Below are 13,291 nucleotides of genomic sequence, written 5' to 3'. Positions count from 1 at the left end.
AAAGCAAAAAGGGTTTAACCCATTGATTGTCTGTTGATTGCCATTTATGGCCCCCTTTCGGCGGTCGAGGATGTCTTTGTATCGCAAGTGGATCTGGGTGGTTTCCGCTGGCTTTCCTGTTTTTGGCGGTTTTACAACTTCACAGTTATGATTGGGCTAATGAGTGTAGAAAGGCAGTATCTCAAATTGTGCAGGAAGATCGCCCAGTAATTTGCGGTAGTAATTGTGTGAAACGAGTTGCGGATTCACACATTTAACGGAAATGCACAGCGGAAAAAGGTTTTAATTTTCTTGTTAAGGAAAGTCAGTAATCACAAAATCTTTTTACTCTAAGAGAAAAACTAATAAACTGTTCCACAAATGGAGTAAAATTGGACGACTCTGCATAATACTCAAAAAAATGGTACTTTAAAATCCATGGAAAATATGGAAGAATAACTATAATTATTGAAAAACGAATTTGGACGAAATTGTCTTCAAAACGTTTTTATTTCCTAAATCTATATCACATACGATAAATATATATGCAGTAGAGAACACACATATATAATTTTTTTTAAATCTCTTTATTATAAGACATATTTATTTATTTATTTATTGTTGTTTAAGTTTATAAAGAGATCATAGAGAGCTTCCCAAAAATATGTATATTATGTGACCGTATAGATTACGTATACGACTCAGTCTCGACCGTTTGTTAGTGCAGCATGATGAACACTGGCCGGCCGCGACATTTACGAGCCATAAACTCCGAGCTTACAATGTAACCGGCCACAACTACAACTAATTGGGTCAAAACGCGTCTGCGAGGGATCGAACAACACCTGTTGGCAGGTGGGCACCGCGCTGAAGTGACCGCAATGACGTTTTACTCAGGGCTCGGGCACTGTATTTGCAATGCACAAATAAATAAATACATTTTTGACAGAAAGATGACGCGAGATGATGACAATAGAAGTGATGACATGGCCGATACTGAGCCCCTTCCTCTTCCCCGGGCATTGGCCATTTGGCCGGGTCTACTCATCACCTGAAAAGACGGCCGGGCGCACCTTTAGCTGCACCTAATTGTGCCCTGTCTCTCCGTTTTCGGGACACCAACATGGCTCAGAGCTCAGAGCAGCCTTTCTGGCAGCAGTTTCCACTGGCAAATGGCATAAATTTAAATTTTAATTTACTGCCTCGTCAATTGAAGTCGTGCCCGGGCACTTGGAACCCGTCCCAGGTACGCGGTTAGCCGGGTCTGCTATTTTATTTCATTTCATTTATTTATTTTGAGCTACTTGCAAAATAATTGCATAAATAAATATTTTAAAAAAGGTACCCAGCCCGATCTCACGCACACTCGCCTCGCTCCTCTCCCCTTAATTTGTTGTATTTTGATTACAATCGTTCATCCGGCTGGAGCTGAGCAGATGTGGCAGTCGAGTTGGCCAGGAGCTCCTCACCCGCAGATTGAAGCGAAGTGATTGCCTTTGCCTCTGCCAAAGCCGAGACGTTTGAACCTGTCCAGCGGACTGGCCCAGATCTCCTCGGACTGGGACAATTTATCAATGAAACGATGGATTCCAGATGCGAGAGCCCCGGCGCTGGTGGTGACATGAATTACGCGAATGTAAATTTCGACTTAGATACACAACATCACAACATCGCAAATTGGATCGAACAGAGTGCAATATCCTTACTTTTATTTTAAATAATATTTTACTCTTTAAATTTAATACACGTCATCTTTTAGTAATTTTCTATAAACTTTCTGTAAATAAAATAAAAATTTTTTTGTTTATAAACTTAAAAAAACATTCACAAATCCATAATGACTTTTATAAAAGCAACGTGTAGTACCTACTTTACTTCAATAATTATTGCCATTTTTAAATAAATTATAAATTCCACAAAAAAGTAAACTGTTTTTTAAAATTTCATTCAACACTAACACTAAGGTAGTCACAGACGTTGCAAAAATTATGCCAGAACCGTAAGAATACTTACCTATCTTTTTATTACTTCCCATTCCACAGGAGCTCCATAATATACAATAACAACTTAATCTCCCAGTCTCACAAAAACCGAATCTGACCCCCACGAACATATACAAAGAAGGCGACAGTGAGTTGACATATGCACACACGATTAACAAGTGTTTAAATCACAATAAAACTTTAAGTCCCCGCAGATAAAGCAATATAACCATAAAAAAAGTCCAAGAAAAGAAAATCCAAAATAAACGAACTCGATTCCTGATTGTCTGTCATTGGCTTCTGGGACGCAGGCATGCAAAAAACTTTGCTGCCAACAGAAGAAATACGGAAAAAATACAGAACTTACGCACCCAAAAATTGGTCAATAAAATCATCGACAAAACTTTTGTTTAGCCAAGTACAAAGGACACCCAGTCGCAAAGGCAAGGAGAGGAAATCGGGAAGGAAGGCAGAAAAAAAAAACTTTTTTGCGGGGCGTGTGCGCTGGGCCAGTGGACAAAAAACATTCCCAGGGCAATAAAAATGACAACAGTTACAAAGTGGCAGCGGGAGACACGACTTCTGGCCAAGAACAACGCAGACGCTGGCTCACACGCACACTGAGCCGGAGATTAAGCCAATTTAACAGATGCTTAAAGTCAGAACACTCGTAATCACATATCGGATTAACGCTGCCTAGTGCGAGCTCCACTGCAGCTTGAGGTCGGAATCGCAGGGAGCGTCCCACAAGTGACTCACTTGCATCAGAAGATGAATTGGATATGAGGAATACCCTTCATTAGATGTTTATATTATATTCTTGTTGAAGGAAGAAAGAACAAAAAAAAATATTAAGTATGAAACTTGTAAATAAATATTGTCGTGAATTGAAATGGGATAAGCTTTCAGTAAAATATAATCAGTTATATTCAAACCAGCTATTTACATAAATACAGAAAATTTGTAAACATACTTAGACTTTTTCTTTGAAAATAAATGTTTATTTTTTTCAGTTCCATAATTATACTAAAAGAGATGGACTTGTTGAATAAATTATTACATAGAGTTTTTGTATGCATATTATTTTCCATAAAATGCTTGTCGCTTACATTTTTTTATTGATCCATCTAAATTAAACATCTTTTAAAAATGTATTTATCAAAAGTAAAAAAGAAGTCGACAAAATGTAATTTTAAACAGTATTAACAAATATATTTTATAATTTCAACAAAACAGTAATTGAGTTTGAATAATATTCGTATAGAGTGAAAATCAAACATTTGTGTTAATAAATTAAAATTGTATTATTCACATATCGCACCTCGGTTTTTAAAATACCTAATATTTCAAAACTAAGACGCAGTCAACAACATTACTTTCAGTCCTAATTTCATTAACACATATGTATATGTATACTCGTAATTCTCGAACCCAAGGACTCTACTCCAAAAAGCGTATCACTTAGTCGGCAGAGCATTACCGAAGCAGAGTCTTCAAATTTATTTGGTTGACATTTGCGGGCTACCGAATACGCGATCCTCTTCTGATTTCTGACTTCTGCCGCCGCCAATGCCATCCTCCCTGCATTTATTTCACTTTTATTTTCCCGTTTTTTCCCGTACTTTTTTCATTTCGAAATCGCGGCATAAATTCCCAAATATATCCACAGCGTGGTCTTGGCTCAGCACATTTTTGGGTCTTTTTCAGTTCTCTTTTTTTCAGGGTCCACAGCTACTTTGTCTTTGCCGTTGCCTGCCATGGGGCAAATCCTTTAGACGACGTCGCATGTTTGCCTTTTTTTGGCACTTTGTGTTCATATGATTTTATTTTTTCCTGCCCATTTGCGGCGTTTTGATATGTTACCCGGTAGCCGTGGAGCCCTGCTCTTTTTTTCCGGCTTGGTGTTGGTGTGTTGCCTGCGGTTATGGCTGCAAAGGACCCTTGCCCACACCCATTACCCATACGATTCTCGTACCGAAATGAGCCACTTAAAGCGATGAGATTTTTGGCGTCTGACGGCGACGTCGGCGGCGTTTATCAAATAAATATCTTTGAAATATATAACAAATAATGAAATGCTGTCGCAGTCTGGATCAACGAGCCCGAATTGGTGTTATTAATTGCGGGCAATTGATTTGATTTGGTCTTTGGGAGATGGAAATCCCATGCATCATCCTTAAAGATCATCTAATGCTATCGCCCCTGTAAGGACCACCCAGCATCATTAGCAGGACTGACCAGACATCTGAGGTCCGGGGACCGAATTAATTGAAACATTACCTAAGCAAACGTTGCCCAAACGGTGAAACCAACCCGAAACTTCTCAGGCTAATTGAATTTCCCGTGTCCTTCCGCTTGCCACCGCCCCTCGTCCTTCTGTGTGTTTGAGTCCTAGAAAAATGAATGTCTCGCATTTTAAGTGCCGCCTGTGGTCGCTACTTGTTTGTTTTTTTTTATGGGCCTTTGTTGGTCTGTGTTTTCACGCATAAAAATTAAAGTCCCAAAGCTTTTGTTTGTATGGGTTTCCCCACAAGTTCGGAACCCTCTTTACCAAGTTCCTTCTCCCCAACAATTGGCTTTTGTTGCAAATGTTGCTATCATTAGTCGGCCGGCTACTTAACACGACATTGATGTGGCTTAATTATGCCTGCAATGATCTAGGTGAAGCACAGAAAGAGAGATCCCAAGGGGTCGTCATGGGAATAGAATAGATAGAAAAGCATTTAGATTCTAGAACAATGTTTAACTTAACTTAAAGTAGTTATCATTTATAGATAAGTTTATAATATTGGTATAAATATCGATTATCGATTTATTAGGGTGAGTGCTTTAGTAAGACTATAGATTTTTAGAAGACATATTAGAGCACCCAACACTAAGCACCTGCCTTAAACCAACGACCTCTTTAATTGGGGAACACTGTGGCCGAGTGGAAACTTTTGCTCCCACACGAGGTGGGAGCGTGGTAATTCATTAAAACCGAAACTGGCAAGAACAGCTCTATAAACATTTTGGCCTTGCTGATGAGCCGCCCCAGAAAGGCCGCACCACCGCCAGAAAGCCGTTAATGATGTGCCCCACGGCAGACGATTGTGATTGCTAATGTCCCTGAAATGGGTGGATAGATGGATGGAATCCACGGAAGACAGGGCAGATGGACAGCTTGGAATGGCTTTGCCCGGTTGACACTCGCTAGCGGTTCAAGTGGCGCTGTGCATCTCAATCTCAATCTCGAGATTGACTAATGGAGGACGAGCAGGACGTGTTGATTGATTGTTTTTCCATGTAAATCGCAGGACGAATTAATCAATGCTAATGACACTTTCCCACTCAGCTGCAGCCATCCAGAAACTGCGTCAAACGGAAACGTCTAGCCGAAAAGAAAAAAGAAAAAGGATGTCCATTCTACAATTCTATAAATTGCATTTTAAGCGGATTTATGTCCACACTGCGTTTTCTTACAAAAGGATTTGCTGGCTCTTGAATCTCTACCTCTACCTCGAACGGAAGATAACCTTGATTTACGTTTGTCTTGTGTGCGTTAATTACCCATAAGATACTTATGCTCATTAAAGCATAGATACGGATACGCACTGCCAGGAGAAGTTTCGTATCTTAATCATGATTTTATGCTAATGTGTCGCAGCGTCTTGTAACTGCCAGATTACAAGATACCGAACTGCGACAACTCAACTCTTGCCAACTCGAACGCATATCCCCTAGATACTCTCGAGCAGAGCTGCCAGTTTAGCTAATTTCAGACTGTATTTCTTTAACAAAATACGTATAAGCAGCGAGTAATCATGTGAAAATATATAAAATTTGTGTAATTTATAAAATTTTACTTAACATTCTGAATGCCTTCTCAGAAATCCTAGGATACACCATTTGTTAACATTTATTTCTAGCTAACTAGGTATTTTAAAAAAATCTATAATTTTCAAATTATGTCTAAAATATTCAATTTGAATATTTATAAATATTTACGTAAAAATATATGTAGTATATTTAAATATATCTTATATTATTGTTTAAAATAAAACACACAATCAAAAATAAAACACTGTCATTGCTTTGAAGTGGTTATTTTTGGAGATAAATATATAATATATACATACTGGCAAATGGTAAAAAGTGATTGTGAATTGTTTTAAGGTTTACGGAAATCTTAAGTTTTCAACACTGCAAAGGACTCATACCATTTTTAATTACAGGACAACCGCACGGCGTTGGTTTACGCCCACTTGGCTACTCGGTTTTTTGGGCCGTGTCAACCCTTTTGCGGCTCTTGTTCCTTGACTTTGTTGTCCTTGCCGTTTGCCATTTAGCATTCAACGTTTAACATTTCGCAGCTACACCGGTTCCCGTTGCGAATTTGTTTGCTGGCCGTCCGCTGCATTCAAGGGTTGCTTTGTCTCGCGTCCATTGCACTTTGGCTCGAAGGCTGGCGACTTACCAGTACATCTATAATTACGTCACCTTGCCGTGGCAGTCATGGCCCGACAACTTGGGCGGTGCCCCGAGCTGCTGAAGACCTTTAAGAGCTCGCCTTTAAGACGTTCGTTGGGTAGGACAAGTCCTGTAATATTGACCACAACTGAGGACAAACGGACCACCCACATGTCCTTTCAATAAGCAGATTTTATGCACAGAAAAAAATTAATATTAGGGACTCTAAGAAAGTATATTTTTTTTTAGTTTTGGGTGTACCTTTTCTGACAAATTTTTAATATATGAATATCTAAATGAAATCATTTTCCATTAATTAATGTTTGCTAAAAGCATCAGTTCAAGATTTTGCTTTGTTTCGATAATCTGGTCAATTTGCTTTTTTTATTTTAACTTTCTTCCAACCAAAAACAAAGACCCTGTAGCAAAAATTATGTATATGATTTAAAACAAAGTATGCCTTAAAGGGACTGTTCCTAAAACCAGAGCAAATTTACTCAAAAGCACATTAAAAATGTTATACAATTTTATAGATAATATGTCGGACATCACAGCAACCGTCCCCAAGCGATTTCTGTGACACCCGATTAATAATTATTTAAGTGGTGGATTAATATCTATGTATCTACAATCCTAATAATAATTCATACGAACAAAATATTTGGATAAAAATTCAATATCCGTATGATACTTTCAAACGATTTTTGTTCACTGCAGCATCGAGTAGAAGATGTTGCTGAAAAATTTATAAGCGGCTTGCCAGCTGAAAAAGAAAGTTTGTAAGCTCACGAGTCTACAGGGTTTTTCTTAGCCTGATTTATATATGAAATATTTTCGGCTGTAGATGGAACCGCAAGTTGACACGTCTTGTGGTCAGGCCAAAAGATAATAACACAGCACATGTGAGCCATTCGAACTGTCAGGACTTTCCACTCCTCTTTGGGGTGGGACTCGCAATATTTTCCTGGACCTCCGTTTTGCTGATTTTTCACACTTGCTTGGCCCTTCAATAGCAACAGCTGGCCCACCGCTGTTCCCTCTTTTTTATTATTAACTTTTCCGTTCCGATTTTGGTCACGTTTGATAAGCTTCAACTAATAATTCATAAACGGACAGCTGTTGCTACTGCTCCTGCTGTTCGGCGATGATTTTTAAATATGATTTGAATGAGTTTATAAGTTTGTTTATTTATTTAATGTGAGAACCACATTTACGGGGCGATTTCTCCCCTGAGGGTGGTTTTGCTTTAACTTCGGATTGATTGATGTCCTTTCGCAGACAATCATTAGCTCCGAGTTGTCGATTCTCTTACCCTCTTAAAATCTCCAAGCTGCCACGCCCCCTTCAACTGTGAGTGGCGTTGACAGCTTGCCAAATTGTCTGCTGAAAATTCGTCTTAAACTGCAGACATCGTCCCATGACCATGACGCATCATTAGCATCCAAGTCTACTGGAAGACTCATATATATCATATATTTAGCTGGCAAGGAATTTTATTGGGTGCCCTACAAGATGTTATAATGAAATGCGCATCGATATTTTATATTATTTTCACCATTATGTGTATTTAGGACCTAAGCACTTCCTATATGCTAATGTAAAATTTAAAGTTAATATCTAATTTAGAATGTTCATAAAGAAATACTTACTCTCGCAATCTTTAGAATGGGAGCATTCTGAAATGTTGGACAATATGTAGGAATCTAGTTATTTGTTGGTTGACATTCTTACTTAAAGGTGCATCTATTACTAAAAGGTCACCTGGAGTTCATTTGTAATTAAGTTAATACAAATTTAGTAGAATGTAAGTGCATACTTACAGAACGGCGGCACCCAAATTGAATTTGCAATACTGAACATGGAAAATATAATAAATAAAATACAGAAATACATGTTCTCCGAATGCTAAAATTTTTACAGAAATGTGGATTATTTAGTTGGATTTAAAATATTAAGACAATTCTTGTCAATGTGGTTTTCTAGGAAGCAAAACGCTCAAAAAACACTTTAGCCTCTTAATTTACAACTTTTCACAAAATCAAGCCCAACAGAAATTAGTTGTTTAAATGACCAAGCGTACAAAACGAATCCATTGGGCACTGTTATTTTATTTAAACTTGATGTATCGAATTAGTTTTTTCCCTAATTATGTTTTGGACCAGTTATTTGGATATCCTCTCCTTGATGACAATCTGCTATTTATTTATTATTTAAAATGTAAAATTATATTTATATACAAAAATGTATTTTAAATTTTTCCAAGAAGTTACTACGAATTGGATGCCACGTTTGACATAGAATTATCCAAATATTATAGTTGGCAAAAATATGAGTTTACCGACCGGAAAAAATCATTCCTAAAAGACCAAATAAAAAAAAATCACATATACCCCCGAATTTACTAATAGGGGTCCCAGGTTGAATTTTCCAAACCTACTACACAATTTTGTAATTTATTTATTTATTTTCATTGCAAATTTTGTTGAAAAATAAAGCTCGAAAGCTTTGATCAACTTATTAATGATATATTGAATGTTGGTCTACCAAATTTGCCCCAAATTGCTTGCCTTGCCAAGGAGAGCGATGTTCATCGAACACACCAGCTTCATGACTGCAAATGTTGGTATAAAACCAGAAATGATTTCAAAAATTTGTATACTTTCATGGGGGTAGGCGAATCCATTATAATCGCGTCTAATTTTTAAATCGGTCGAATCCAATTTGGTCTCATTCCTTGAAAATAACCCACAAACGTCATCAGTCGCGTGAAGATGAAGGTGGCCGGCAGTTTGGAAATCCTCACTTTGCTGGCAGTCGCAGTTCATCAACTTTCCCTCGTCACTGGAAACTCTACGGTGGTGGTAACCTACGAAAACGTGAACGAATTTATCGATTCCAATGAGTTGGTGTTGCTCAGTTTTTATGCGGAGTGGTGCCGTTTTAGTAAGATTTTGGAACCTATTTTCGAGGAGGCGGCGGCGAAGATTCATCAGAAATTCCCCGAACCTGGCCGTGTGATCCTGGGAAAAGTAAACTGCGACAAAGAAGAAATACTGGCCGACCAGTTTCGTATAATTAAGTATCCGACGATAAAGATCGTCAGGAATGGATTGATTAGCAATCAGGAGTACCGTGGCCAGAGATCTTTGGAGGCCTTTGTGCAGTTTGTGGAAAAGGAGCTATCGGATCCAATCAAGGAGTTCCACACAATCGACGAGCTGAAAAGCGCCGACGTGGGCAATGGTATGGTTATTGGATATTTTATTTCGAAGGACCACGTCGAATACGATACATATCGCAGGGTAGCGAGCCTAATGCGTAACGACTGTAGGTGAGTTCAGGCAACTAAATAATTACAATTTTGAAATCTGTTTTTGCATTTTTATTTGACCACTCACTTAAAAAACTTGTGTTAGATATCGCTTATTCAATACCGTATATTTATACCCGTTACTCGTAGAGTAAAAGGGTATACTAGATTCGTCGGAAAGTATGTAACAGGCAGAAGGAAGCGTTTTCGACCCCATAAAGTATATATATTCTTGATCAGGATCACTAGCCGAGTCGATCTAGCCATGTCCGTCTGTCCGTCTGTCCGGATGAACGCTGAGATCTTGGAAACTATGAGAGCTAGGCTATAGAGATGGCGTGCAGATTCCTGAGCTTCTTACGCAGCGCAAGTTTGTTTCAGTAGAGTGCCACGCCTACTTTTACGCCCACAAACCGCCCAAAACTGTGGCTCCTACAGTTTTGATGCTAGAATAAAAATTTTAACTGAAATGTATTGTTCTCATCAATACCTATCGATTGACCCAAAAAAAAGTTTGCCACGCCCACTATATCGCCCACAAACCGCCCCCAAACTTCAAAAAATCGTAAATATGAACGTGGATATCTCGGAAACTATCAAAGATAGAGAATCGGGATTCAGATTTAGATTTCGTAGCTTTGTACGCAGCGCAATTTTGTTACGCGAATATGCCACGCCCACTCTAACGCCCACAAACCGCCCAAACCTGTGGCGCCCACAATTTTCATGCTAGATACAAAATTTTAACTGAACTGTATTGGTCTCGTCAATACCTATCGATTGACCCAAAAAAAAATTTGCCACGCCCACCCTAACGCCCATAACTCTTAAATCTGTCTACCGCCGGTAGGTGGAGCATTTCAGTCTTGCTTTGCTGCTTGCTTATCTCAATTTCCCTTTGGTCCCTTTAGCTGAGTAACGGGTATCTGATAGTCGAGGCACTCGACTATAGCATTCTTCCTTGTTTCATTTGGGAAGACAAATATAACATATGTTGCTAATTTTTTTTCCAATTTAATTTGATCGTGTTATGAATATTATAAAACAAGGATCTTAAACACCTTTATGGTGGTATATTGTTATGTAAAAATTTAGTCACTAAAAAATTACAACATGCCCCCAACCTCAAGACCGCTTCACTATTTTTTCCCAAACAATTTTGATTGAGTTCTGAATTTATTAATATTAATGTAAATTACAATATATTCATAAATACACAATTGATTTAAATACATATTAATTGTAATATTTTCATCACCCCTGATAAAAGGTTCCTTGTGGGCTTCGGTGACTTGACTAAGGAGCTTCGTCCACCTGGAAAGAACACCCTGATCTTTCGAGGTGATCCCTCGATTCCAAATCCCAAGCACGCTTACAATGAGTACCAGGGCAACATGACCAGCTTTGCAAGTCTCACCGCTTGGATTGAGAAAAGGTGTGTGCCGCTGGTTCGAGAAATTACATTCGATAACGCCGAAGAGCTTTCCGAGGAGGGATTGCCATTAGTATTGCTGTTTTACAACAAATACGATTTGGATCCCATCCAGGAATTCAAGAAGGCAATTCATCGCCAGCTAGAGAATGAGACGAGGGTAAATTTCCTGATTGCTGAGGGAGAGCTCTTCAAACACCCGCTCTACCATATGGGCAAGTCCCTGGATGATCTGCCAGTAATCGCCATCGATTCTTTCATCCACATGTACCTATTTCCGCGGTTCGAGGATATTCACCAGCCCGACGTCCTCAAAAAGTTCATAGATGATCTGTTCAACGGATCCCTTCATTTTAATTTCCACTTAGCGCTCGAGGATGACGAAAAATCCGAGTCTACGATCGATCCTGTTCAACTCCCACCGGTTGTCCACGAATCCAAGTTTAAGGAACTTAGGCCCTCAAAACACCGCTATACTCTGATCAACAATACTAGAGACGAGTTGTAGGATCAGTTAAAAATATATTTTCCCTCTTCTTAAAATTTTCATTTAAATTTCTTTGGTAACTTGAGCTTCTAGTAATGCTTTTAAATAAAATACAAATAAAATAGTATTAGTACACACTTTTAAAAAGATTTGTTAAATATAAGATTTAAAATATGAGTGCTATTTAAATAAGAAACTTGACATTTTTCCGAAAAAATCAATACTTAACCCTTTTTCAGATATCAAAAAACTAAAAATAAACTATTTTGTGTTCATAAATTCCTTAAAATAAACATAAATGCTTTTCTAGGTAATGAAAATAGTTGATATAAACACTTAAAAAATATAATAATGGTAATTTTCCATCGAATACACAAGCGTTCCTAGGCTATGACGGTAAATATTTTCACAAGCCACTTGTCCAACATTGAATGCCCAATTTTGGACGCTGTGACAAATCGAACACCCATCAGATATGGACATCTCATCAGACTGTCCAAGAGATGACACGTGCCTTGATATCGATATTTCTTGGAAGACCGTTTCCATCCAGAACAGGAAAGTCGATTTCATTTGAATATGCCTTGCAGACTGCTCTAAGGAAGACCATATAAATACTAATAAACTCATTAGTCAAGCATCTCACAAAACAAATCTCACAGGCGTAGAATACCAGTACAGTGCGCAAATCTGGATGACATACAGATATAACTTAAAAATACATTAATAATTAAAGTAATTTATAAACTCAATTTATTAAATTTTTTTCTAAGCATGCAAACGTTTTTTAATATGAATAAGATGGTTCAGTAAACTATAAAAGCCCAAGACAAAAATAAGAGGTAAATATATTTAAAATATAAAATAATAAATTTTACATAAGTTTACAAATGTCTTTTTCTTTTAGTACTAAACATAATACTTTATAAGGAATATATTAAAAAGTATTGGTAGAACCACTCAAGGCTTTTAAATTAAATCAAGTTATGGGAGTAATTTAAATTTCAAATATATAGTTCGAAGAATATGTGATTTGTTTTTAATACATATTTTTAAATAACTTAAAAATTAATAATGATGGAACGCACAAACTTAGCACTTTATCTATTTGCCTACCACAGTAAGGTGTTGAATGGACGTCTTCTCGAAGATCTAGTTCAGAAACAGAATGTAATATCCTCGAGGGAGTGTCGCTGCACTCCTTTTTCGTGCCGTACCCCGGAGCGAACACTTTTACTCCAATATTGTCATAATTAATAATATCTTTATGGTCATATGCCAGCGGACAAACGAGCGTGACTTGAGATGAAGTATCTGCAACTGCGGCGAGTGCAGCTGCAGGTGCAACTGCCTCTAATCAGCGTCAGCAGCGCGTGCCACTCGCGTTGTCACCTGCACAATTATAGAATTTTCCATAGTCGGGCAGCACTGGTCGCCAAAATGGCCAGGTCCCAAAATGGTGTCCCGGCAAGAGTCCGCGCGAAGTGTCCGCCATAAATAACTGCCAATAAATGTCAACGGTTTTGGCGCATTAACATAACGACTAGGCCGAATTCGTTGACAGCTGACTGCTTTTTCTTGGTGACTTACCTAGGCAGCTTCTTCCATCCATCCATCCACTGGCATCATTATTTCTCGGGCCACAATTGAAA

The 13,291-nt window shown here is 38.1% G+C and overlaps 1 protein-coding gene across 1 annotated transcript; it reads left to right on the top strand.

Moving 5' to 3' along the window:
* Positions 1–9,175: 9,175 nt before the first annotated feature.
* Positions 9,176–11,766, top strand: LOC119560425 (endoplasmic reticulum resident protein 44). Its single transcript, XM_037873862.1, has 2 exons — positions 9,176–9,741; positions 10,991–11,766. Exons 1-2 carry the CDS (start codon positions 9,182–9,184, stop codon positions 11,658–11,660), a joined length of 1,230 nt encoding a protein of 409 aa, XP_037729790.1. The 5' UTR covers positions 9,176–9,181; the 3' UTR covers positions 11,661–11,766.
* Positions 11,767–13,291: the final 1,525 nt, after the last annotated feature.

The sequence above is a fragment of the Drosophila subpulchrella genome, unplaced genomic scaffold (genome assembly GCF_014743375.2).
Source record: "Drosophila subpulchrella strain 33 F10 #4 breed RU33 unplaced genomic scaffold, RU_Dsub_v1.1 Primary Assembly Seq354, whole genome shotgun sequence".
Lineage (NCBI taxonomy): Eukaryota > Metazoa > Arthropoda > Insecta > Diptera > Drosophilidae > Drosophila > Drosophila subpulchrella.
The sequence above is the reverse complement of the archived record's forward strand: the minus strand, read 5'-3'. Positions and strand labels throughout refer to the sequence as shown.